The following is a 26,359-nucleotide window of genomic DNA, read 5'->3' on the forward strand; positions in this document are numbered from 1 at the left end:
TCTTCACAGTCAAAAATTTCAACTGAAATATCATAAAGAATGAATTTATCCCACTTTTCATCTCTTTCAGATAGAATTATTATGTTTAACAAAGATTCTACTGCTGACTTTCAGAGATTCTCATTCTGAATAAGGAATTCAGCACTGAATTCAGGCATTGTAGTCAGAATGATGAAGTTTTCAAAGAATGATAGTTCAATTGAAGCTATAACTGGTTTTTGAACTTCAATATCAGTTATCAACTGAGAAAAGAACTGCTGGTTAATTTTATTTCTAATTCTGAAAATGAGATTTGAGTTTAGCTTGTTTCTTTGCAGAATGTTCTGATTTAAGACTTTGAGAATAAGTCTTCTATTTCTGAAGATTTGAAAGTTTTTCTCTTTTTACATTTTCTTTTTCACTTTTCTATAAATAGAGGCATGAGTAGTATTCTTCTCAGTTTTCTCAGAATTTTGAGCAGATTTTGAGACAGCAGATTTAGAGACAGCAGGTTTAGAGACAGCAGATTCAGCTGCTTGAGCATATGTTTTCTTCTGATTCAAAGAAGAAGAAGAAGAAGAAGTAGAAAAGAAAGAAGAGCAAACTGAAGAGTCAGTGATTATATTAGAAATTTTCAAAGTTTTTTAAACTGTGTTTGAAATTCCAAGTTTGAACTTGATCACTTCCTGTAGTTGTCTAGCCTGAGTATGAAGAATTAACAGAACTTCTTCATTCATCTCACTCAGACACTGCTTTTCAAGAATTTTACTTGCTTTTTCAAGTTTCTGTATTTCAAGAACTTGTTATTTCTCTATCTCTTCTTTCTTTCTTCTCTTCAGAATTTCAATCTCAGGAATAGCATTTGAGAAAGCATCTTTTTTCACATTAACTGAGTGTACTTTTGAACTTATTGTTCTTACTCAATGAAAAGTTGATCAGACTAATTCAATTGAGATATTTATTAAACTCTTTTGAATTGAAAAGTTAGTCAGACTGTTTCAATTAAGAGGTTTCTAAGTCTGTTTTCAATTGAAAAGTTGATCAGACTATTTCAAAAGAAGAATCACAGACTTTTGTGTATAAAACACCTGATTTTTTTCACACTAGTTCAGTAACTAGGTTAGATTTTTGAAGAGAATCTAATAAACTAAAATTGATTTTTAAGATAAATCAATAAAATCTTTACAATCTCTTTCTTGAGATACAGTGAGGAAAAGTATGATATCAATTGATAGTAAATCAGATGATATGACAGTTTTTGAGAGAAAAACTGACAAAAAATAAATCAATTTTTTGAAGAGAAATTGATTAAAACTATTCAATTTTATTCTAAATTATTCAATTCTCCTCGCACAACAGGTGTGCAACTCAAATCAGTTAATAAAGAGTGTAAAAAAGAATTAAGTATTAATGAAAGCTCTTCAGTCACTGAAAAAGTAATTCTTACTTAAAAGAATATAAAATTATGACAGAAAATAACTCTGTTTTTAATTCTTTGTAAGAATATTGTGTAAAACCCAGAGAAAAACATCTTACTTTTTTAAGAGAAGTAAAAAACTATTTCTAAAATCTTTTTTTTGCATTAACTGCTGCAGAAGAATGAGATAGAAACTGCTAAGATATGCACTACTGTATACTCTCTATCAAGACTTTTCTTCTTCAGAGTCTTGATATTATAGAGAATATAAGTCTGTTTCTATATAATAATATAAATATTATCAGCGGGATGTAGAGAAACTGGTTATTTATATCTCAAAATAGAAGACTTTGTCAATGATTATATTAATATAGAGTTAATTCTCAAATTCAATAGAAATCTAGTATTGCTGTTCTCAATCTCTTGCAGAATCTATTGAATATTGAGATATTAAAACTAGATTTAATATATCTCACTGTGCAGGGATCAAAGGCTCAGTCAGATCTTGAAATATACTGATTTTATAGTTGTTGTGTCTGCTGATTATATATTGAGTACAGTTGCTGAGGTATCTTTTTGTACTTTTCTGTTGGGGATGAGCCAGATTGAGAGAGGTGGTATGAGGGCGAGACTTGACATTGATGTTCAGATACACTGAAGACAGACCGCGGAGATTGCACTTCAGAAGTGACTGTTGATTATGTGCTTGATATTATTGCTGAGGTATCTTTTTGTATTTTTCTGCCAGGGATGGGCCAGATTAGGAAGGGCGGTACAACGGTGGGACTTGGCGTTGGTGTTTTGAAACATCAAAGATGGACAGGGTTTTCGCGGAGGTCGCTCCTCAGATATCTCCACAACTACAGATCGGGGATCTTCCAAAATCGAGAAGATTGGTGCATATGGCTAGGTCTCTTCACCTTACAATTTGTATGGCACTTTGGCCCGGGGTTGTGGTGTGGTAGGGGAGAACAGGGGATACTCCCACACAGGAGTTTCAAACAACGTCCGGTTCACATTTGGCTGGATAACTCCACCACCACACAGGGTATGCGGTCGGCGATGGGGTCAGAATGCTCGTATGATCGAGGGCTTTTCGATGGATCTATCGGCGGGTTCTTATTCGAAAAATCGAGCGAGTTCGTGGTGAAGCGGTTGTTGACTTGAATCATTATATCTCTTATCTTACAGTGTGAGCTCAGAGAGAGATGACTCAGTTCAGTGATTAAGCAGACTATTTCTACAGTATTTTTAACACAAAGTTAAAATCAATCATCTATTAATCTTATTATTCAGATATATACAGTCATTATAAGAAATAATAGTCTATTAATATCTCAATCTTTGAGAGAAAATAATTCTGAAGTAATCTATTAAATCATACTTACAGCTTACTGATAGTTACAGTTTCTTATTAAAGCTGCAGTGAGAGTAGCAGTAATATTTGAATTATTCTAAACTGATTCAGTTGTTAGTTATCAATCATTTTCTGCTTTAACTATGAGTACAGTTACTACATATATCAGTAGTGATAATTATATTAAAAAAGCAAAGCTTATATAATATATAAAGAGTCAGCTGAATATACATATTAACTTACACTATATTAAGCTGATTAAAGAATATACTATATCTAACAATTACAATGTTCTGACAGAAGAGAATAAGTATTAAGACTATAAAAATCTAGTATAGTAAATAAATTATTAAGATATAAAAAAGACACTGCTCTTATAGAAGAGTTTTCAGTAAATCTTATAACTAGTATTAAGAGATTTCTTTGACAGCTCTGATATATATCTGACATAGAAGATTTAGAATTTATATACATATTATTCAGTACTTTTCAATAATTTACTGAGAATGAATAAAGAAGCTGAAGATAAGAATGATAATTCATTGAACTACTCTATTAAATTAATATCAATAAAAGATTATATTACTCTGAAGATTTTTAATTATCTATTATTAAGTAAGATATTAGAGAAAGTTAGTATACAATTTATAAATCTCTTCAAGCTTGAATTACTTCATTTATTTCTTAATAATCTGTGAGAATTCTATAATACTGATTAAAATAAGTTCTCAGTTTTGAAACTAGATCATTATCTGATTCTTTTCTATAATAAGTTAATATTCTTAGTTCAGTATATCTCTTCAACTAATCAATCAATCAGTTATTAACTTATTAATATATAAATCAGAGAGTGTATTCACTGAATCTCTTTTATAAAGAGAAATATTCTTCAATATTAGAGAGTTGATCTTGATCAGATTATAACTATCTTTATTTATAAAATGAGAGAGATTAAGTAGATTTTCTTTACACTTACTTCTTTATATTATATCAGACAGAATCATCTGCTGAATCTGCTGATTTTATAAGAGAATTCTGATAATTATACTATTATCAGACTTTCAGTGATTTAAAAGATAGTATTGTATAATATTTCAATACTGAATACTGATAAAAATAATGATTATTTAGTATATGAATCTCAGATAATAAAATATTTATATTACACTTAAGATATCTCATTTCTTTAGATAGTAATTTGATTTATATAAAGTAGTTAACTAGTCTAGTTAAATAGTATACAAGTATTGATTTCACTGACAGAATAGTATATTGTAACTCACAGTATCTTAGTAGTATTCTGATAATGACATCTGCTAATTACATGATGACTGAGCTGTTCTCTGATAATGTTAAGAAGTTCTGTACTGTTTCAACATCATCTTGATATTTAATATTCAGTGATATGTTACTGAATATAATGATGAAACATATGTTATGATCAGTGATATATAACACAGGTGAAATGATGAATTCACAGTGTAATCACTGTAAATTAACCCTATGTTCTTCCCGTATGAATATAAGTTGAGTGGCACGTGATTAGAGTAGATGTAGTAATCATCAACACTCTCTCTTACTACAACACCTCACTAATTACACTGCTATCATTTCACTCATTTCAACGCAATTCCGTCAAAAACACAATAATAATTAATTACATCAATCAGACCCTGATTTCTCTATTGGGAAAAGTATTCATATAGTGATAATGATAAAGATCAACAGATACACATAGTATTTGATAATACAATATATTATCAGTACTCTAGTCTCTCTTGATCTTCTTCAAGCTGATCTTCTCAACAAAGTTCTCAAACACTGATTTCATTAATGGCTTGATGAGGTCATCAGCTATATTAACTGTAGAATCAATGTGTTTCATGATGATATAGTCTTTCTCAACCAGATCTTGAAGAATATGATATCTTATCTTAATATGATGTGATTAATGTGTTAGAGATTCTTCTTTTATCAGATCAATTGCACTCTTATTGTCAACTCATAGTCTGAAACAGATCTTTGCTTTTTCATTCACTAATTCAGCATTATATAACATATCACTTAGTTAGACAATCTTACAAGCTGCTTTACTAGCTGCAATGTATTCAGTCTCTGTGATTGATTTAGTAATAGATGTGTGGCGGGCTGCGCCCGATCATTCATATAGACTATTCCGTACACTTCATAGATTCCTATCGCCCCATTCCCAATCGCCGATCCTCCGCCGCTACGAACGTGTATGTTCCGATCGCTGATCCTCGGCCGCTACGAACGCGCGTATATTCTTCCGCCCTGAAGCTCCACCGCGTACATCATCACATATGTGTATAAATATTCACTTCAATCACTGATTCTCATACTTTCTCTTTCTTTTTCTTCTTTAATGTTTTTCTCTTTGTTATATAAGACCTATATATTATACTGATCTATTCAGCGTAGGCCTCTTACACTAGAAAAATGTTCATCATCTTCTTAGTAGAAATGATTATTCACACATCATCTTCTCATTAGAAATGATTATTCATCAAGAGATATCTGAATGCGTAACAATATGTAGACTGACCGTGTGACTGTGTCTGAGACCAGGATCAGATTTTTTGATAGTCTTATTATCAATTCAACTGATCTCATTACATGATTTTAACATTAGATAGTGATCTCATACTGTTTCAGTGAGACTTACTGTCTACTTTTATCACATTTTTCAAATGAGATCATGATTTCCACTTCTCAATTTAAATTATTTTTATTGCTTTAAATGACTTTAAATCTCATTTGAGTGTTATCAAAAAGTGTTACTTTTTAAAAAATTAAAAATAGTTCAAAAAAAACCTTAAAATATCTAAAAATAGTAACTTTATACTAAGAATGAGACTAAATAAGATCAAATGAGATCACTTTCTTATTTTTTTCAAGTCATGATTTCATTTTGAGATCTGATATATAGTCACTTTATATGTTTTTTTAATAGTCAGTCCCAGCAGAATTCACATCAAGAAATGTATGAGATCAGATCAAATGAGACTAAACATGAAATTCATAGTTCTGGCGGCCAGTCTAACAATGTGTAAGAAATAGAGAAACAGTTAAACAGTTAAGCAGACACTGAGTTCTCAGATAGAAGCTTGCTCACTAGTTATTCTAGCCCTGTAATAAAATCTTATAAAGAGAGTAAGATCTTACAAGAGAATATCAGTGAAAGACTTGAGAGTTCTGACACTCAGATGTAAGAGATATTTATATAATTATACTTCTTCAGATTTCACAGATATCACATATCTGATAAAATGATATAACTATGTCTAACTATAATATGAGAGAACTCTTGAACACAAGCATAGATAAACTGATCACTGAGATCATGAATTTCATATTTGATCTCATTTAATCTGATCTCATACATTTCTTGACATGAATCTCACTGAGACTGACTATTAAAAAAACATGTAAAGTGACTATATATCAGATTCTAAAATAAAATCATGACTTGAAAAAAATGAGAAAATGATCTCATTTGATCTCATTTAGTCTCATTCTTAGTATAAAGTTACTATTTTTAGACATTTTAAGATTTTTTTTAGACTATTTTTAATTTTTTAAAAAGTAACACTTTTTGATAATACTTAAATGAGATTTAAAGTCATTTAAAGCAATAAAAATAATTTAAATTAAGAAGTGAAAATCATGATCTCATTTGAAAAATGTGATAAGAGTAGACAGTAAGTCTTACTGAAACAGTATGAGACTACTATCTAATGTTAAAACCATGTAATGAGAGCAGTTGAATTGATAATGAGACTATCAAAAAATCTGGTTCTGATCTCAGACATGATCACACAGTCAGTCTAAGCATAGAAGTGATATCACAGTGACTCTAAGCAATGTTGAAATTACAACAGCAATAGATAGCAGACATGTATATAACTCAATAACTTCAATACAAAGAGATTCAATAATTAATCTATGTAATTTCAACATCTATAGAATCAAATACAAAAGTGCTGAAAGAATGCTTAGATACTTCTGCATATTTCAATACTTTTAATCTCACTCTCTACTTATCATGAAGAATAGAAATACTTGTAAAACTGAGTGTAAATGAAGATATCATCAGTTCATTAATTAATTAAGATTGATATATTAATGAATGATTGAAGAATTATATAAAATAGAAGTTTTATTCATGAATAAAAGTATATAAATCAGTGTTATAAATATCTAATAATATTATAAAACATCTTAATATTCTGTTCTGAGACACTGTTATACAATAGAAAGTATTAGATTAATTACAGAGTATCTGACAGAGAAACACTTCTCTTACAACATTTATTCCTGACTTCAATATCAAGATCTTAGAAGTAGATAATTAATCTTAAGAGAATTAAATAAAGATTAGCATGCTTAAGAAAGTATTAACTTTCAAACTCTTATAAACTCTTATAAGTGTAAACAAAGACTTAACTTATAAAGACTTCTGTATATAGCTTTAGATATTAAATGATTATCTTATCAAGCTCAAGAGTATACAGAACAGTGATAGAAGACATTACATCTCAGTTACTTATACATCTGTATTAAAGAGAAGTAATAGTAATAATACAGATATTATGAACTGAATAGATTTAAATATCTATACATGAGCAAGAGTTTTCACTATTTAAACAGACTTCTGAGTTTCTGAAATCACTCTTAAAGAAGTCACTGATTAATGTTAACATGAAGTATATATTAACTGTAACTGATTAGAATATATCACTTTTAACTGCTGATCAATCTATGTGTCTTCATACTTAAGAGAAAGATTAGTATCTTCTTATTTAAAGAATGAATCAGTATCTGTCTGCATTAATTACATTGTAGTAAAGAAAGATTCAGAAGATAACTACAAGAATATCTCAGTAAAACAGAGAAAAGACTAGCTTCTATTCAAATTTATAAACAGAAGCTTGAAGAGATCAGATAATAATAATTTAAAGAGAAAATGATAATAAATGCAATTCTTATATCTACTGTAATTAATAATATATATAATATGAAAGTCATGATAGATAGCAGTCTATATCACTATATAATAATTAAATCTTCAGTTGTAAGATATTATAATCTTCAGTATATCTTCTTATTAAAACTCTGACTTCTTACAGAATTCAATGATTCAAAAGATGTTTGCATCTGTTATATAATGAAACTAAATATAGATGTTAGAGAACATTAGTATGAAGATGTCTATGTATATAAAGTTAATAATTCTGATTATAATCTTATATTAGAACTTATCTGACTATCTGAATAAGACATCTTATTGAATACTTAAAACAGAAGTTTAATATTCTCTAATAATGATAGAGTTTATGAGAATGATATTTATAAGACTATGAATCTGACACAGATCTCTGTCAACATCTATGAAATACTCAGAAAAAGAAGTCACTGAAAGAATTATCAATAGTAGAACTATATATCAATCTATTTCATCAGTCTGACTGATATTAAAAAGACTCTAGAAAAGTTATTCTGTATTATAATAACAGATTCTTGCATGAAACTCTCTTAATAATATTATGAATATCTAGATATCTTCTGATAAGATAATAATGCTATAAATCTATCTTTCTTACAAGGTTCAGAAGTGAATCACAGTATCAAGTTGAAAAAGAAGAATAGTGAGAACTCTGAATTATTATGAGACTCTCTTTATAATATGTTCTGAGATAAACTTCTTCTTCTTTGAAAGACACTTAATGATCTGCTGAATAAAGAATTCATACACATTAGTAACTCTTCTGTCACAGCCTCTATTCTCTTTGCAAAGAAACCAGGTGAAGAACTTCAGTTCTGTGTGAATTATCAAGAATTGAATAGACTAATGAAGAAGAATCATTATTCTTTATCTCTTATCAATGAAACTCTAACCTGTATTGAATAAGCTCAATAATTTACAAAGTTAGATGTCATCACTGTGTTTTATAAAATCTGCATTACTGAAGAAGATGAGTGACTTACAGTATTTCAAACATGATATGATCTTTTTGAATGAGTAGTCACACCCTTTGAACTGGTTAACACTCTCAGTACATTTCAGAAGTATATCAACTAAGCATTTCAAGATTTTCTTAATAAATTCATATCTGTATATCTTGATGACATTCTCATCTTCACTAATGAATTCAGGAAAGAATATCAAGAACATGTATAAAAGATATTACAACAGCTATGAGAAGCAGAACTATTAATAGATATTGATAAGTGTGATTTTGAAGTCAAGAGTATTAAATATCTGAGTTTTATTATAGAAGCTGATAAGCGAATTCAAATGAATTCTGAGAAAGTCTTCACTATTCTTGAATGAAAAGCTCTGCATACTGTGAAAGATGTATAAAGCTTTATCAGATTTGCTAACTTCTATCAGTGACTTATATGAAACTTCTCAGATATTGTAAGATTACTTACAGAACTTATTAAGAAGAACTCAGTATTTCAGTGATCAGTGAATACTGAAGCTGCATTCATATAGATAAAGAAGATGTTTATCAACATCTCTCTGCTAATGATATTTAACTCTGATCATGAAACAGTTGTTAAAGCTGATTTCTCTGACTATGTGACAGAAGAAGTGATATTGTAATATAATAATAAAGATATTCTATAATCATGTATTTTCATGTCTAAGAAACTGAGTCTCACTGAATGCAATTATGAGATCTATGATAAGAAACTTCTCACAATTGTACACTATCTAGAAGAATGAAACTCTGAACTCTGAAGTGTCTCTGAATTTAAGATAATCACAGATCATAAGAATCTTAAGCACTTTACAATTATCTATAAACTCACTGAATGACAGATACAATGATCTGAATTTCTAAGTTACTTTTATTTTATGATATACTACCGCCCTGGCAGTCAGAACTTGATGACAGATACTCTCTTATAATGAGAACAAGATATATTATCTGATGTGACAGACATGCGCTGAATGAACTGAGAATATCAGCTCTTAGATTTGAAGATATTGATTAATCAAGATAGAATAACTCATGACACTATATACACTTCTCTGATTAGAATACTTCCTCTCTGAACTGATACTGATATTGATATCTTCACTTTCTCTACACTGAATGAACTGTGATATATAACAGCTCAGACTGATGAACTTCTTCAGATTCTTACTGAAGTAGTATATTAAGAAGCACTCTGATTTCTCTCAGAACTACATATAAGAACTGATATCTCAGAATGTTTAATTGATAATAATAACATTCTACAATTCTGTGAACAACACTGAGTCTCTCACTCTGAACTCTTACACACTTGAATAATGCAAGAGATGCATGATTCATGTATAATCAGTTATTCAGACTGTGAATAACTGTATAGAATAATCTTCTGAGAGTTCTACTGATCTAAGATATTAAACAGCATCAGATACTTCATCTGAAACTGTAATCACTGTTCTTCTATTATCTTATGAAAGAACTGTAGAAAAGATCTATTAAAGTCACTCAATATTTCTAATATAATCTGATAAAATGTAGTAATTGACTTCACTATCAATCTATCTGAGAGTAAGAGTTATAGAAACATTCTAATCATTGTAAATTAATTAAGTAAAGATATAATGTTGAAATCTTGTAATAAGATGAATACTGAACAAGTTACTGAAGCTTTTCTATAGAGCCTGTTCTATCAGATGTATGAATTACTGAGATCTATAGTATTAGATCAGAGTCATCAATTCATAAGCACTCTCAAAACAAGAATCTGTCAAGTTCTCAAGATTATATACTATCTGTCAACTGTCTATCACTCTGAGACTGATGATATATCAGAACAGACAATTCAGACTGTGAAGAATTTTCTTTATAAGTTCTGTAACTACTTATAAGACAATTGACATAATCTTCTTCTACACACAGAGGTTGCTATCAATAATTGAGATACTATTTCAACAGATGTAAGCTCATTCTTTCTTATACACAGTTATCACATGAAGATGTTAAATCTTCTAGAGATTTGTAAGAATAAGTACTCGCAGGCGATTGTTCAGGTGTTTGCAGCTTGACGTGATATGTACTGTTAACTATTAGAAGTATTCACAGTAGAAAGATAAAATGTAGAGATTAAATGTATAATAGTATTTAAGCTGAGTTATGAATAGTATTCATGAACTTCAGTCTATATAGTTATGTGTAGTCAAGGGCCGCTAGCTCTATTAATTACATGAGAGATAGAAATAGAGATAAAGAATTCATGAGAAGTGAGATTTCTTACATACTTCTCTCTCTCTAAGACTTCATCCACAAAGCCTTTCACTAAGTGACTTTATAGAATCAGCTCAGCACTGCAGTGATACTCACTAAAAATTCTTTATATCTATAAAAAATCTCAGTGAGGAAAAATCCCTTGTTATTATAAAGAGAAAAGAGTCTGTCACTCAGTTTCTTATTTCATGAGATTCTTTATAATCTACAGATTCTTCTCTGACTATTATACAGATTTATCTCACATCTTCTATACAGAAGAGTTTCAGTTGACTCTTAATCATTTTTATAAGATTCTTGTATGACTATTACACAGATTCATCTCACAGATGAATCACTCTCTATGAGATTATTCTTATCAAAGAGAAGTATTTGTAAGTTAATCTTTCACTCATTCTTATAAATCATTGTTCTTTGATACTGTAGAATTGTGAGGAATTTTTCATTCTTTCATCAACTCTGTAGAATTATAAAATTAAGATATTCACAGTCTGCAATCACTCTTTATAGTCATATAGAAAGATTCAGATCTGTGATTCATAATTACTCTTATTTACTAGAGTGATCTGACTATTCTATAAGATTATTCACAGTGTAAGTAAATCTCTCTAGAGTAGTATAAATATTCTAGATCTATCTATGAAATCTCATCTTCTTTTTTCTTTTTCTGTAACAGCTCTTATTCTTATAAACTGTGAGTATCTTTATTCATTCATAAAGTGTTTTTACTTAGATGATAGAGAGAGAGTATTTCTGACAATGTTTATATATTAATTCAAGAACTTTTCATGAATAAAAATTTTTTCAATTTCAATATCTTTGTAAGTAATGTCTGACTGCTGCTGAGCTTCTTATAAGTGTCTCTGTAACTTCTCTAATTACTTTTTATTAGCTGATAAAGTAAAGATACTGTCATTCATGACTGCATCTTCACTTCTCTCAGTCTTATTATCACACTCAATCTTCAGATCAGTAGTCAATCTCATGCCTTTCTCAGATCAGTTTCTGACTTTAAGCAGTGCAGTCTTCTTCTTTACTGTAATTCTTCTTACAAGTAATTTCTTATAGACTTTAGCTAACAGTTCTTGTGAAGCTTCTGATGTTATCAGTGTCTTCTACAGTTCTATGAGTCTATAATTATTCTCTTTCTGCTTATACAATCTCTGATCAGATATATGTGAATATATCTAGATTTGCTATCAATGATTCTCACACTGCAGTACATTTTCACAATCTCATTATCAATGAGAGATGAGTCTCTGAGTACCTGTAAAATCCAGATAATTAAGACAATGTGAATATCATGAATTCATAATAAGAGTTAATCTGAGTAGATAAGTCTTCTCTTCACATCTTAATTGTTTCTGAGCTGAATACTTCAGCACAACTGAGAGAGTGAACACAGCTTTATAAGAAATATCTGATTATATGTGCAGACAGTCAGTTCTCAAGACTCTGCTACAACTGTATATATTCTGATGTTCAGCTTCTCTGAAGTCTATACATTTCTGACAGTTTTTATATCAAATACAATAATTGTCTGTACTACAGATATAATACTCTCTGCTTCTTTGAAGAGAGAAATTAATAGTTATGAGAGAATTGAGTATCATAAGTGATAAGAATATGAGTTTAAGTTTTCTTTGTTTTTTCTTTATTAATTTTCAAATTGTGTTCACAGCTCTGTTTATTTTCTTATTTTTTAGCTTTAATAAGAATATGATTTCTTCTTCTCTTATATACACTGTAGACTGTTCATCTCAGTAGAAACTTATTATCTTATAGACTAGAGTTTGTAAATAACAGTGTTAATATCTTTATTATAATCAGGTTCTTAGTGAAGACTGTATTATTCTGACTTATCAGAATTTACAGTATGAAAGTCATGTCTCAGCTTCTGCAGATATCTTATCTGCTCAGATAATTCTCAAGTGAACTTATTTATCTTATCAGAATACTCTTATCACTGAATCTTGAATCAGAGCTTATAATCTCACTTCTCTGAGTCAATAATTTCTTTAATCTGATATTCTCTTTTACTCTCTAATACTTTATAGACAGAGTGATGAGTCACAGAGTTCTCTTCTAAGAATTTCTTATATTTATAGAGTAAAGAGATATAAAAAACATTATATATCTACAACTCAGATGACAGTTTCAATCTGTAGAACTGTGAGCTAATTTTCTTCATAATCTTACAAGACTCTATCTGCAAGAGATTCAGCTTCTTACTAGATCTTCATATAATAATGTTTTCTAGACTCAGTCAAACTCTATTATCTTTCTTGAAACTCTTTATAATATACTTGAAGTTATAGTATCTCTTCTGATACTTTTAAGTCTTTCTCAAGAATTCACAGACTTTCTTTCAGATCTTCTGAATTCTCTTAGCTTATTCACAGACATTATCACACTCTATAGTGTACTCTTGCAGATTTATCAAGATTATTCACAGATGAGTCTCAGTGAGCATCTTAAAGAGAGTTTTATCTATGCTGACATACTTTGAGTTATTGTATATAAACTCTGTGAGTAATAATCAATATACTCAGTTATTCTGATTATAATTAACAAAGCACTGCAGATACTATTTCAATATACTTATCAGGTATTCTATCTAATCATCTGTCTGTTGATAAAAAGTCATGTCTAGATCTCATGAGATCTTCAGTATAATTATCAGATCAGATCAGAACTCTTCTATAAAGATTAATTCTCTGTCTAAGATAATGTTCACAGATAATTCATGCAACTGAATCACATTGTGAATAAAGATATAAGTCAAATTCTTTAACTTTAAGTTCTTGTGAGTGAGTATAAAGTGTGTTATCTTGATGAAGTGATTCATTATCATCAGCACACTGTCAAAGCAGACATCATATATGTTCTTACTTTCAGAAAGGCTCACAAGAGCATTCATTTCTAGCTGTTTTCAAGGTTCTTATAAGATGAGTAGAGAAGTAAGTTCTTCATATAATCTGAACTGCACTATTTACAAATTCTGATAAATAGTATAAGAATTCACTATCTTCTTCACAAGTTCTTACATCTTCAGTCAGAAGTATTTTCTTATAAGTAACTTATAAGTTCTAGTATCTATAAAATGATCTACTAGAGAAGAGTCATGATATCTTTTGATAAGTTCTACACATAGAAACTCATTCATAGATACATAAATTCAGTTCTCTCTTCATAAGAGATTATTTAAGTCTCTTTAATTCTTTATTTCTGCAGAATTGATCCCTGCTGTGAGCAGTTTCTGAATATACTGAGTATATTCATTCTTCAGTTATAGTTCAGACAATCTGAATAGAAGATCTTATAAAGACTTATACTCTGTTTTCTCTTATATCAGATCTTTCATAATGCTTCTCAAAGTCTGTAAACTCTTCAGATTATAAGTACTCTCTTCAAGAATTCTCACAGAGATTTTCAGAGTGTTAACTCTTAGTGTTATAGAGAGTAGTTATGCAGACTTCTTCTCTCTCTTTTCTCTCTTCTCTTATAGAGAATTGAGAGACTCTTCAGTCAATCTCTTTATAATACTCAGTTTAAGTATTCTGTGAAGCTTTTCTGTCTTCTCTAGTCTCTCTGTATCTGTTACTCTTATCTTCTTAATATAGTCTGATCTGTGAGAGAATCTGTCTGCTGAGTTCTTAGTTCTCTTAATATATTCTATCTTGAATCAGAACTTACTCAGTCTCTGAGCTCAGTGAATCTGTCACTGTGAGAGTTTCTTGATTGAAGTAAACTATTATAAGCTATCATGATCAGTTCTAATAGTAATCACTATTATAAGGTTCTCAAAGTAGTGATATTAGTAATGAAAGAATTTCACTATCATGAGAAGCTTCTGATTATAAATGTCATAGTTGATCTTTACAGATTACATCTTCTGTGAGAAAAAGATCACTGAAACTGAGTTCTCATTTGACTGTAGTTATGAGACTATTTCTGAAATTATAAAGAAGAAGATATCTGTCTTCAATCTGATTAAGAGTAAGAAATCAAAGTGAAACAGTATTACTGTGTCTGTAAATATCTATTTCAATCTTATAAAGACCTCATAAGCTTCTGAGATAAGAAAGTTCTCACAGTTCTTTCTTCTCAATAATCTTTTCATTTGTGATTCAAAGGTTGCTTAAGCCAGTGTACGATTACAGGCGTACGCCGGCTTCTTATATATTGTAATATTGTATGCTAATTTAATTAGCGGCCGCTATGGCCCCTTTACACTCGTACGCGTACGCTAGTAGCTCGGAAGCAGCTGTGTACACTAGTAGTTTAGAAGTGGCTGTGTTATTATCTGACAGTCATACATTCTTCTGAATCACATCCTTTCTCACCAGATTCAGTCACACTCATGTGATCATGTTGTACATCCTAGCTTCATGTGAATTAGCTCACTACTAGCATTTCATGATTGTGTGACCTATCTCTGATTCAGCTAGCATTCTGTGTACACTCTCACAAAGAAACTTTCACTATATTACATCACTCATTCACTAACTTTTCTCATTCTCTAATCATCATCTTCATTATTATCATCATTGAATGTTATCATCTCATTCAAGATTTCTATCTCTTCTTCTGTTCAACTCTTTTCATCTGTTCATCTATTACATTGTATGCATTTCTGATGATAATCTCTCATTTTCATAACAAGCATTCTTGTAGTGCTCATACTGAACAGTTCATTAGCAGTAAGTGTAACACATTGTGAAATGTGATCAGAACTTGTTTATCTTCTAACAATTGTCAGAATATACTATTATGAATGACACATCTTCTCTATCTTCTTATACATTCTTGACTGTTTTCTTCTCAGTGAGTTTCTGATCATGTTTTCTGACACAATTTTGCATAAATGCAGATGCTGATATGTTGTTTTTATTCATATAGAATCTTCACATGTTGACAGATCTGCATTCACTGATAATAGTGAACTCAGTGTTGAATTATTGATCAAGAACTTGAAGAATATAATAATGAAGAAATTGTCTGTATCATGTGTGACTGAGTCTCTCATATTCTCTCTTGCTCTCTCTGTTTCTTTCTCTGCCATTCTCTCTCAATCTTCTACATCTGCCTCTGTGTCTGATTCTCCCACTTCTGCTACCTCTGTTTCTGTGACTCTCACTTCTGTCACTTCTGATTTTACTGTCTCTGCTTTTGTGACCAGCTCTCCCTGTTTCAAGAAGATGTTGTGTAGACTTAATGAATCATATCTCTCAGTGTGTATACTTCTGCCCTTCTTATCAACTCTTAGAATGATTTATTATATAAAGACTGTGTATAATATGACTATCTGAAGCTCAGTCACAGACACTGATTATTATATTCATTTTAAATATTTATAATAAGAGAATTGTTCATTCATATCAGAGAATCATTCTTCTTCTTAACAGTGTTGAGATTGTAAGTCTTTTTCTTTTCATCTTTTCTTTCTAACACTGATTTTTCTGTTCTTAGAGAAAATTGTTATAAGTTTTACTGTGTATGAAGTTATGATGTTCACAGATATTAAGAAACTTTTTATAACTGTTAAATTCAATATTGCAGATACATCTGCTCTAACTAATATCTTCAGAATGATTGATCTGTATCAGTCTATTCTCTGACAGTTGTCATCTGACTTCATAATGCAGATGAAGAATATTCATGTTTTCAGAAATAAAAACACAGATATTGTACTCTTTTACACTCACAGATATGAGACTCATATATCTTGTCTGAGATGTTATTATGAGAATGAGTTATTCACACACTGTGTTCTGCTTTCTGCATTTCTCTGTATCTCTCTCTCTCTTTCTGAGAAGCCTCATGTATGTTGTAATTGTGTGTATAATTCTAAGATCAGCAGATGTTCATTCAGTAATTATTATCTCTGCTTTTGCAATTTTTATATACTAATAATGATTCTTAGTTGCTTCAGCATCAGAGGCCATTCTGATTGAAGATGATAACATTATCAAGACTACTCTCTTCTGTCTCTAAGCTTCTTCTATCACTTTCTCTCTCTCTTCCTCTCCTGCAGAGAAGGTTGTGCACACACTGAGTCATAAGCATTCAGCTCTGAGTAACTCTCACTGTTATTTATTCAGTTCTGCATCTTCTCTTTCTTCTGTTTCTTCTGTCTTCACTCTCTCTGCTCTGGCTTCTGGTTCTGCGAGTCTCACACTCTTCTTTAATTTCTCTATGTGTACGCATGTGCATTTCTATATTGACATTTCAGTCAATCTTGTAATAAATGACATTAATGTCATACACAGAGCAGTAGAGAAATCAAAGATGTGTACAGTGTTATTATGAGAGCAGCTTGCAGCTCTCAAATTCCTTACAGATCTCAAGTTTTGAGATTTCCTTTATTTTTAACATTTTTCAGATGATGTGATATTGAAAATAGATTAACATGTGATGTATGAAAATGAATAAGATGTGTATGATAATATTTGTCTTTTACAGCTGATTCTTACAGTTGATGATCAATTCATCATTTCTTTTCTTACACTTTTTCTTTATCTGCTAGTCACTACTCTTACACAATCTCTATATAATACAGTGTTCAGTGACTAGGTTCAGCAGCTTTCATCTTTTGTGATTCTGTCTCATACATTATACTGTCTCTCTTCACCTGCTTAGATTACTACAGTGAACAGCTTATTAAAACTAATCTTATCTGATCTCTGAGTGTTCTCAGAAGTTGAGATGACTTGATCTTATATATTTATGAATGTTTCAGATAGTTCATTCTCTGTGATCTCTGTAATTGAACTGATATAAACAGTCAAATTCAACTCTGAATTTCTTTTTCTTCTATAATCTGACTCATGTGTAAGTCTGCTGCTTTGAGACTGCTCTTTACTGTGTTACACTCACTATCTGCAGTGTATTATTGTATGATCAGCTACAGTTTCATTACTTATTGAAGTGTGATATTTATCTGATTTCTTCATTTCTTCTCATTCTTTTCTTATAATTATGAAAAGGTCAGAATAAGTGAGATCATCTGATTTATAAGTATCTATGATTTCTCTTACTTTGTGAGACTTTTCAATTATAAGTCTCTTCTTTTTCAATGCTGATGATAGTGCTGCAGATAATTATAATTCACTCAGGTCTTACATCTTTGCTTTCATAAGTTATAAATTATTGATTAAGTTGCATAAGACTCATTTCTCTGATTCTTTCAATGTGTACATTCTCAGAGAATGTGATTTGAGTATTTTATATGACTTAAATTATCTAGATTGAAACTTCTCAGAACTCTCATTATGTATAAGAACTTACATTCTCATCTTGAGACTTGATTTCTTAACAAGTGAGTCTCATATTCTTTTCAATTGAATTGCTCAGTTCAGAAGTAACTCATTAGCTTTTGTATGTGTGTGGCTGATCTCTTTCAATCTTGATTCCGTGTCTGCGACTGTTGCGTCCGCAACTGCTACTGCTGTGTCTGTAACTGCTGTTCCTGCTGCGTCCGCAACTGCTCCCTTCCTCACCTTTTCCGAAGCATTCTCTGAGATGCGCGGATGCAATCCATACAACAGGTAGAATGGTGAATGCTTGAAGACTGCATGCTGTCGAATCTGCATGACTAATAGCGCCTGCCCGAGATATTCATCTCATAATCTTGTAGACTTGCTCACTAGATATTTCATCAGCATGTTACTCAAGATTTCATTCAAGTATTTCACCTTTCTGTTCATAGACTGACCGTGTGACCGTGTCTGAGACCAGGACCAAACTTTACAGTTGTCATGTTGTCTAAAAGCATTACTTCTGATCATGATTTGTGTTCATCACATTGATCTCAAATCACATTATTTCAAATATTAAAGATCTCAGATTCACTTTTCAAATAAAAATCTAGTTTCAAATAAAGAATATATTTGAATTCTTAGTCACATTTTCATTCTAATTTCATTATTGAGAATGGCATTAAATGAGACTATGAAATCACTTCTCACTTACATAATATCATAACATAGTGCTCATTTGTTGAAAATTCAACAGAGAGTGTTATCAAATATTATTACTTTTCTAAACACAGATCATAATTCATATAATTTTAATTATGAAAAAAACATAAAATACAAAAAAAAACAAAAAACAAAAAACAAAATAAACACAAGAAAAAATCACATTAAAAAAAAAAATAAAAGAAAAAGAAAAAAATAAAAAATAAAAACAATAAAAATCAAGATTGCAGAGCTGCAGTACTCTCAAAATACTCACTTCTTAAAGTCTTTACAATGTTTATCATCAACTGTGTATCTCTCACAGTGAGGATAACACAGTTATAATAAGTCATTATCTTAACATCATCTAACAAATAATCAGTATATATCTGTATAAATGTGAATAATTAGAAAATATACACTTAAAAAGTGTGATCAGAGTGAACTGTGCTGTCACTTGAATGACATCAAGAACAGAATACTGAAATTAATAATTCTTCTCATTGATTTCACAGACAAGATGTGTGAAGATGATCTTGAGAAATATAAGATTCTCTGACTTCTGATAAAAATGAATCTCATGAAGAGACTCTATTTTCATGATATCAGAGACTGAGCATTATTAAAAAGTGTTACTTTCATGCAATGCACATGCACTTACTGTGGCAATTCACTCTCTGTGCATGTGACCAAGAGTTGCAGCTTTCTCACGCTGCACAGCTCTTCCTGGAATACTGTCATCAGTTTGCAACTCATGCAGTCTTCCAGTTCAGCACATGCTGCGCATATGCAGCCCTGCATGCTGGGGCTGTGTTGGTTATTATGGCCTGATGTGGTACTTGCTTTTTGTGAGCCATGTTTCATTTGAAAGAGGAGGGAGAAGACACAACTATTGTTTTATTAAAGAGAGAATGAATAATTAGTATTATTGAATTAATTTAATTCATCTGCATTTAAAATTTGATTAGTTTATACTCTTCAATTTGAGGATTTCTATAAGTGTTTTAATAGTTTTCATATCAGCTTGAACTTAGTGATGAGTTGAAGAAGAAGAGAAAAGAGAGAAGAAAGAAATGAGAATAACTTATCTTTATAATATGAAAACAGAGAATTGCTGCAATCATTCTCTCTAGCAATAAAGATCTGTTTTCTGCATGTATCTCTGATATAGATTATATGATAAATGCATACAAAGAATATCAATAGTGCATGTATTGAATGAAGATAATATTGCTATATAACACTGTAGCTGTTTCTGTACATCTCTGAAAGCTGTTAATAGTTTCTTTGTCTCTTTATGTTTGATAAGTTAATAATATATTTCAATGCACTCATTCTTTCATCATTATCATCATCATCATCATTATTATCACTATTATCATCACTATTATCATCATCATCATCATCATCATCATCATTATCATCATCATTATTATCATCATCATTATCATATCATTGCCTGCCTTCACCCCTCTCTCAATGCTCATTAAAATCAATCATATTATTCCTCTTCAAATATTCTGCAGTTCTGCGGACCATCAAGGTGTGTGAGTGCTGTCACAGATTGAAGAGAGAGGAGAAGAAGATGTTTAAGTGTGAGAAGACAGATTACAAGGCATGTTATGATGCCTTGAAGAGACTTCATAAGAGAGCAGAATGATAATGATTTTAAGTAATACTTCTGATAGATTTAGACTGAACTAAGTATAGAAATAATGCAGATGACACTGTCTGTGAGAGATTGAAAAAGAAGACAGTGAAGAGTCTCATGCAGCAGTGATGAGATCAGGAGAAGTCTTGAGAATGATTTGAGGCCAAGATGAAGAGAGAGAGAGAGAAGAAGAGTGTTACTACAAATAAGTGACAGCAGAAGAAGATTGAGAAGGTATTAAAGTGAGAGATAAAGAAGTCAAAACTGATAAGTTTTTTATTAAGAGATAACAATTTTTGATAACACTTCTGTTCTCTAATTGATTAGCAGGAGCTGACAGAGAAGGAGGGGATTGAGGCCTTGTTCAGATCTCAAATGTGCTTCATAATTCAGAACATTGAGAAGGTAGCTCTGCTCTCTGAGCATGTCAATCTGCTTACTGCTGAAGTGGAACCCAAGACAGCAGATCAGGAAATGCGGGATTTTGAAGCACAGGTTGACCTGGCTGAGAGAAAGCAGTGAGAACTCTTCTCTGAGAAGACAGTGAAGAGAGATTTTGAGATGATTATCACCTCAGATAAGAAGAAGGAGAAGAAGAAGAAGAAGAAGAAGAAGAAGAATAAGAAGTGAATTATGAAGAATGATAAGAAGAATGAGAAAGAGAAGAAGTAGATTTTTTTCTTTTTATATTAGTTAGTTATAAGTTTAAGTTTTTAATTATTAATAATTAAAATTGATTTTGAGTTTTCAAAAATTATTGTACAAGTTGTAATCAAGTCAGGAATGATATATATATATATATATATTTAACTATCATGATTCACAAATCACTATAATGTATAAGTATCAACATTTTTTCAACATTGATATTCACAATATTAATATATTTTTAATGATATCATCTGATAATGTAATTTGATAACACTCTCTTTCATAATATTAATATATTTCAAGAAATATAACAGAGATTAATCAAGATTGTTTGTTTACTTTTATACATCAATGATATTCAATCTGAGTTAGTACTAAAATTATAACTAAGCTAAGAAACAAGATTATTTTCTCTTATATTAATTCTTCTTACACACATCAGTGATCAGTTATTGAAAATAAATTGGTATCTTTCTCAAATTATTATCATGTCTTCTGAATTCACTTCTTTCACTTCTTTTACTTCTATTGAAGATTTATAAACTCTTCAAGAAATCACTGTGAATCACAAAGTTTATATTATTTATAATTCAACACAGAATGCTCTCTTTCAATCATGATGAATAATCACTTCATTCTTCACATCTGATTTCAGGTCATGAAATTTATGAAAAACTCAACACAAATATCAAGATGAACTATGAAATAATTATCAACAGATTATATTGCAGATTACTGAAGAGTTATCTCTTTGCTGCAATCACTGTAACTTCATTTAGAAACATTCATTGTAAACTGATCATGACTCTGAAGAAATTTCCTAACATCTGAAGTCATCAGAATGCAGACAATAAAAGGAAAATAATCAGAAAATTACTACTGAGCTGATAAGTTACTCTATCAGATAATAATTTTTAGTAACACTAACTTTCTAATTTGAAGAAAATCATGTGAAAACAACCCTGTATCAGTACTCTGATTTCACAACTCTTATCTGATAACTTTTGTAAACAATTACTTCACATGTGTATATCTCTGAATCTTTCTCTTCAATCAATTGAAAACCCCGAATTCTGAACACTTCTTCAAATACTTAATTCAAATCTTTATATTTCATATCAATCCTGTCTTCAGTTCAATCTCAAGACACACTACAAAGTCAATATGCAACATCTAGAATCAGAGTTGAAGAATCATTAAAGAGTGTCTCTCACAGTGAATGCATGAACTAGTACAAATAATCTTGCATTTATAGAAGTTATATGTTATTATATTGATGAGAACTGAACTTATTGAGAGATATTAATTGAATTTGAATCATTGATCAGTAGTCATACTGAGGATTATATGACAGAGGTATTAATGACTGTGATTAAAAATGACTATTGAGATATTAGTCCCAGTCTTCTTACAATTACAACTGACAATGCTGTGAATAACTACACTATAATGAAGAGCTTGAAGCAAAAATTGACTTTGTATTTCTGAAATGATAAATAAGGTCATATTCTCTGTATTACTCATGTGATTCAACTTGTGATGCAAACACTGATAAAGAATCTTAACATTGAGACAAAGAATAATGAGATGACTGGTTCTTGAGATGAGAATGAGATGAAAGTGATTACTCAAGTAACTTTTACATTCACTTTGTAAAAGATAATGTTTTTTGACAACACTTTTTAATATTGCTTTTTGATAACACTTTTTGATAATGCTACTGTTAATTTTGAATAGATTGACTAATAATTTAAATATCATAGATTTGAAACATTACTAATGTGATTTGTACCTCTTCTAAACAATAACAATGATTTCATGATATTCAATAAATAAATAAATCAGTCACATCACTGAATATGATACAGAATATTAGAACATAGTAAAGTTCAATATATAAGATGACTGTTCAGACTCTTCAATTGCATCAGATAATTGATCATTGAGTGCAACACTCTGATCAGAAAAAGATTCAGATATTGAAACTTTCTGATATGAAGTGAACTCAGTTGAAATATGTGATTGATTTACTGTTTCAGTTTTATAAGACAATAAACTCAGTCTCAATCACTTATATATCAATGCTGCAGTCAGCCTGATAAGTGTATAACAGTTTATTTACTTATCTTGAGAAGCAGTTAAATCACTCAAAAAGAAATTCAGTCTGAGATGATGCTATAGTGCAGGCTATTATTACTGTAAGAAATAAACTGGCATATTACTACAGTAAAATGAAACAATCTTTTACAGAGTACTATGCTATAGCAGCTCTACTAGATTTCTTCTATCAAGTTAATATCTACACTTCTCAAGATTGAACAGAGAAGAAATGAGACTCATATGTCAAATTAGTCTGAGACTACTACAATGTCAACTATCAGAGATTTGAATAAGCAGATGTTTGAGATGTGAAGACAGTGAAATACAATTCCCTAGTAAGTAATGATCTTTGATAACACTTCATATTATATAGAACTATAATACTAACTTTGAAACAGAACTTACATACATTGATTGCAACTGAAAATCAGGCAAAACTACATGCTTGTAAAACTGAATTTAACTGCTATCTTCAAGATGATTCAATGAATTTACACACTAAATCAATTCTAGAGTTATGAAAAATTGTTGAGAGTATATATTCAACTGTTGCACTGATGATGTGTGATATTCTGATAATTTCATTGACAGAGATGAAAATGAAGTGAAAGTTCAACTCAAGTCAAGATATTTATCACTATCACTGAGAACAATTACAAGGAGAAACAATCAAGAAACTCATGATTATAAAACATGGAATTATCAGACAGTTTAATACCTCTGATCACAGTATATCAGAGAAGTATAGTTTTCATAAGAAAGTGAAGAATAAACTTGTACAAGAATGTATTTAGTTATTTCATAAGTGTTATCAATAATCATTACTAAATTCTGATTATATAAGCAATCACTGAATGAACTGAATGAGACTGATTTTGATCTTCAGTCTCAGTCTCATTCTGATTTTGAAAGAATGATCATCTTTCACAGTTTATCCTGGAAAATTACTCTCATTTCACTGTTCTTGAATTAAATCTGGTCATTTTTCACACCATTTCTCTCAGAAATGGTCCATTTTCAGATTTTTTTGAGGCTTGGTCCTGGTGGGACTCACGCCAAGAAATGTATGAGACCAGACCAAATGGAACTAAATGTGAAATTCATGGTCCCGCCGGTCAGTCTACCTGTTCATCCGTGAGTGATATAGTGTTGTTCTATGATGTCTTGTCTGTAACTGGCTCATGAAATGCCTCACTGCTTCTTCTATGAGATTCACATCATTATCAGTTAGAATCTCATGTGACATTTCATAGTTAATATAGATCTCATTATATAGAAACTTTGTCATCATCTTCTCTATCATCTCTGAAACTGCTTTTACAACTGGCCAGTCAGTAGTGTAATCAATAGCAGTGATTATTCATTGATTTTCATTTGATGTTCACAGTAATATGTCTATAAGGTTCATCTCTCATTATTTAAATAATTGTATTATACACTTCATCTGATGTTATACTTTCTCATATTCTAATTCTTTCTTAGATTCTTTCATAATCTGGTAATTCAGGCACTCATGAGTGTACATCTGAATGTTCTCAGCCATGCTTAGTCAGTATACTCTTGATTCAAGTATGCTCATAAGTCCAGAACTTTCTAAGTGACTGAATTCTTTGTGTATGTGAGTTATCATGTCACATCTAAATAAAGATTCTAGATAGAGAGCTTCTGTGTATTCTAGATCACAGTAAAGCACAACATTGTTTTCATTTCTCAATTTCCTCAGCTTGAAGTTCAGAAGCATCTCTTCTACTACTCTTATAAGACACTTATTATCTGATATCTTGTCATTCTTCAAGTGAGAGATTATAATGTTCACTCATTCTGATTCCTTGCATTCTCTCAGTGTATTTAATACAAACATCTCTTATATCTAGTTCACAGAATCCTCACTTATGAAATTGAGTCTGTAACTGATTGTATCAGACATCACAGTGTTCAATTCCTTTCAGTATTTGATATGAAGATTGTATGCTTAGAACTTCAAGATTCAATATACTAAGTGTTTGAAAGATTTTATTATTAATTGTAGATAGATGAGGCTTTCATAATCTATGATCACTGTTGTTGTATACCTGTTATAAATATATCTATTTCACAACATCAGCATGTGCTTGATTGCTAGTAATTTCTTTTTATATACTGAGTAATTGAGTTCAGTATCTGATAGTTTTCTATCATTATACATCACTGAGTGCAGCTTGTCATTCTTACTTATCTGTAGAAGAGTGTCTCTGATAGCTCATTCAGATGTGTCTATCTCAATGTAGAAAGGTTTATTATGATCTGATTGAATAAGCACTGAGAATGTTATTACATGTTCTCTCAGTGTGAGAAAAGTCTCTTCACATGCAGTATTTCAGATAATTGAATGAAACTTCTTCTTTCACAGATTTGTATTCATTTCTCTTAAGAGATCTGAGAGTGATGCAGATATTCATGTGAAATCCTTGATAAACCTGCAGTAGTATGAGATCAACTCAAGAAACTGTTGTATATAATATATATTTCTCAGCCACAGTCAATTCACTATGACATTCAATTTCTTCAGAATAAGGTGTATACAGTCATCACTCACTACATGTCTCATAAACTTCAACTCTTTCATTTCAAACACATACTTGATTGATTTGATGTAGAGCTTATACTCTGTCAGAGTTATAAATACTTTATTAAAATGCTTCAGATATTTGTTGTATGAGTTTAAAAAGACTAGAATATTATTGAGATATATGAGATATGAGATTTCATTCTGTTTATAAAGAATTGTATTCATCATTGTTTGAAAGATGACAGATGCATTTATCAGACTGAATAACATTATCAGAAATTTGAACTTCTCTCATTGTGTATTAAACACAGTTCACAGAACTGATAGTTTATCTACATGAATCTATCAGTATTCTGAGAGAAGATTGAGCTTTGATAGATATCAGATGTTTTCAACTGTGTTCAACTGTTATTGAATCTGTGATA

General features: G+C 30.4%; 1 protein-coding gene across 1 annotated transcript; it reads left to right on the top strand.

Moving 5' to 3' along the window:
* Positions 1-2,091: 2,091 nt before the first annotated feature.
* Positions 2,092-2,563, top strand: BDCG_17432 (uncharacterized protein; the record flags this gene model as incomplete). The annotated part of the gene is made up of 1 exon (XM_045426559.1): positions 2,092-2,563. The coding sequence occupies exon 1, from the start codon at positions 2,147-2,149 to the stop codon at positions 2,561-2,563; it is 417 nt and encodes a 138-aa protein (XP_045281927.1). The 5' UTR covers positions 2,092-2,146.
* Between the last annotated feature and the right edge of the window lie 23,796 nt (positions 2,564-26,359).

Source organism: Blastomyces dermatitidis (assembly GCF_000003525.1).
Source record: "Blastomyces dermatitidis ER-3 genomic scaffold supercont1.7, whole genome shotgun sequence".
NCBI lineage: Eukaryota > Fungi > Ascomycota > Eurotiomycetes > Onygenales > Ajellomycetaceae > Blastomyces > Blastomyces dermatitidis.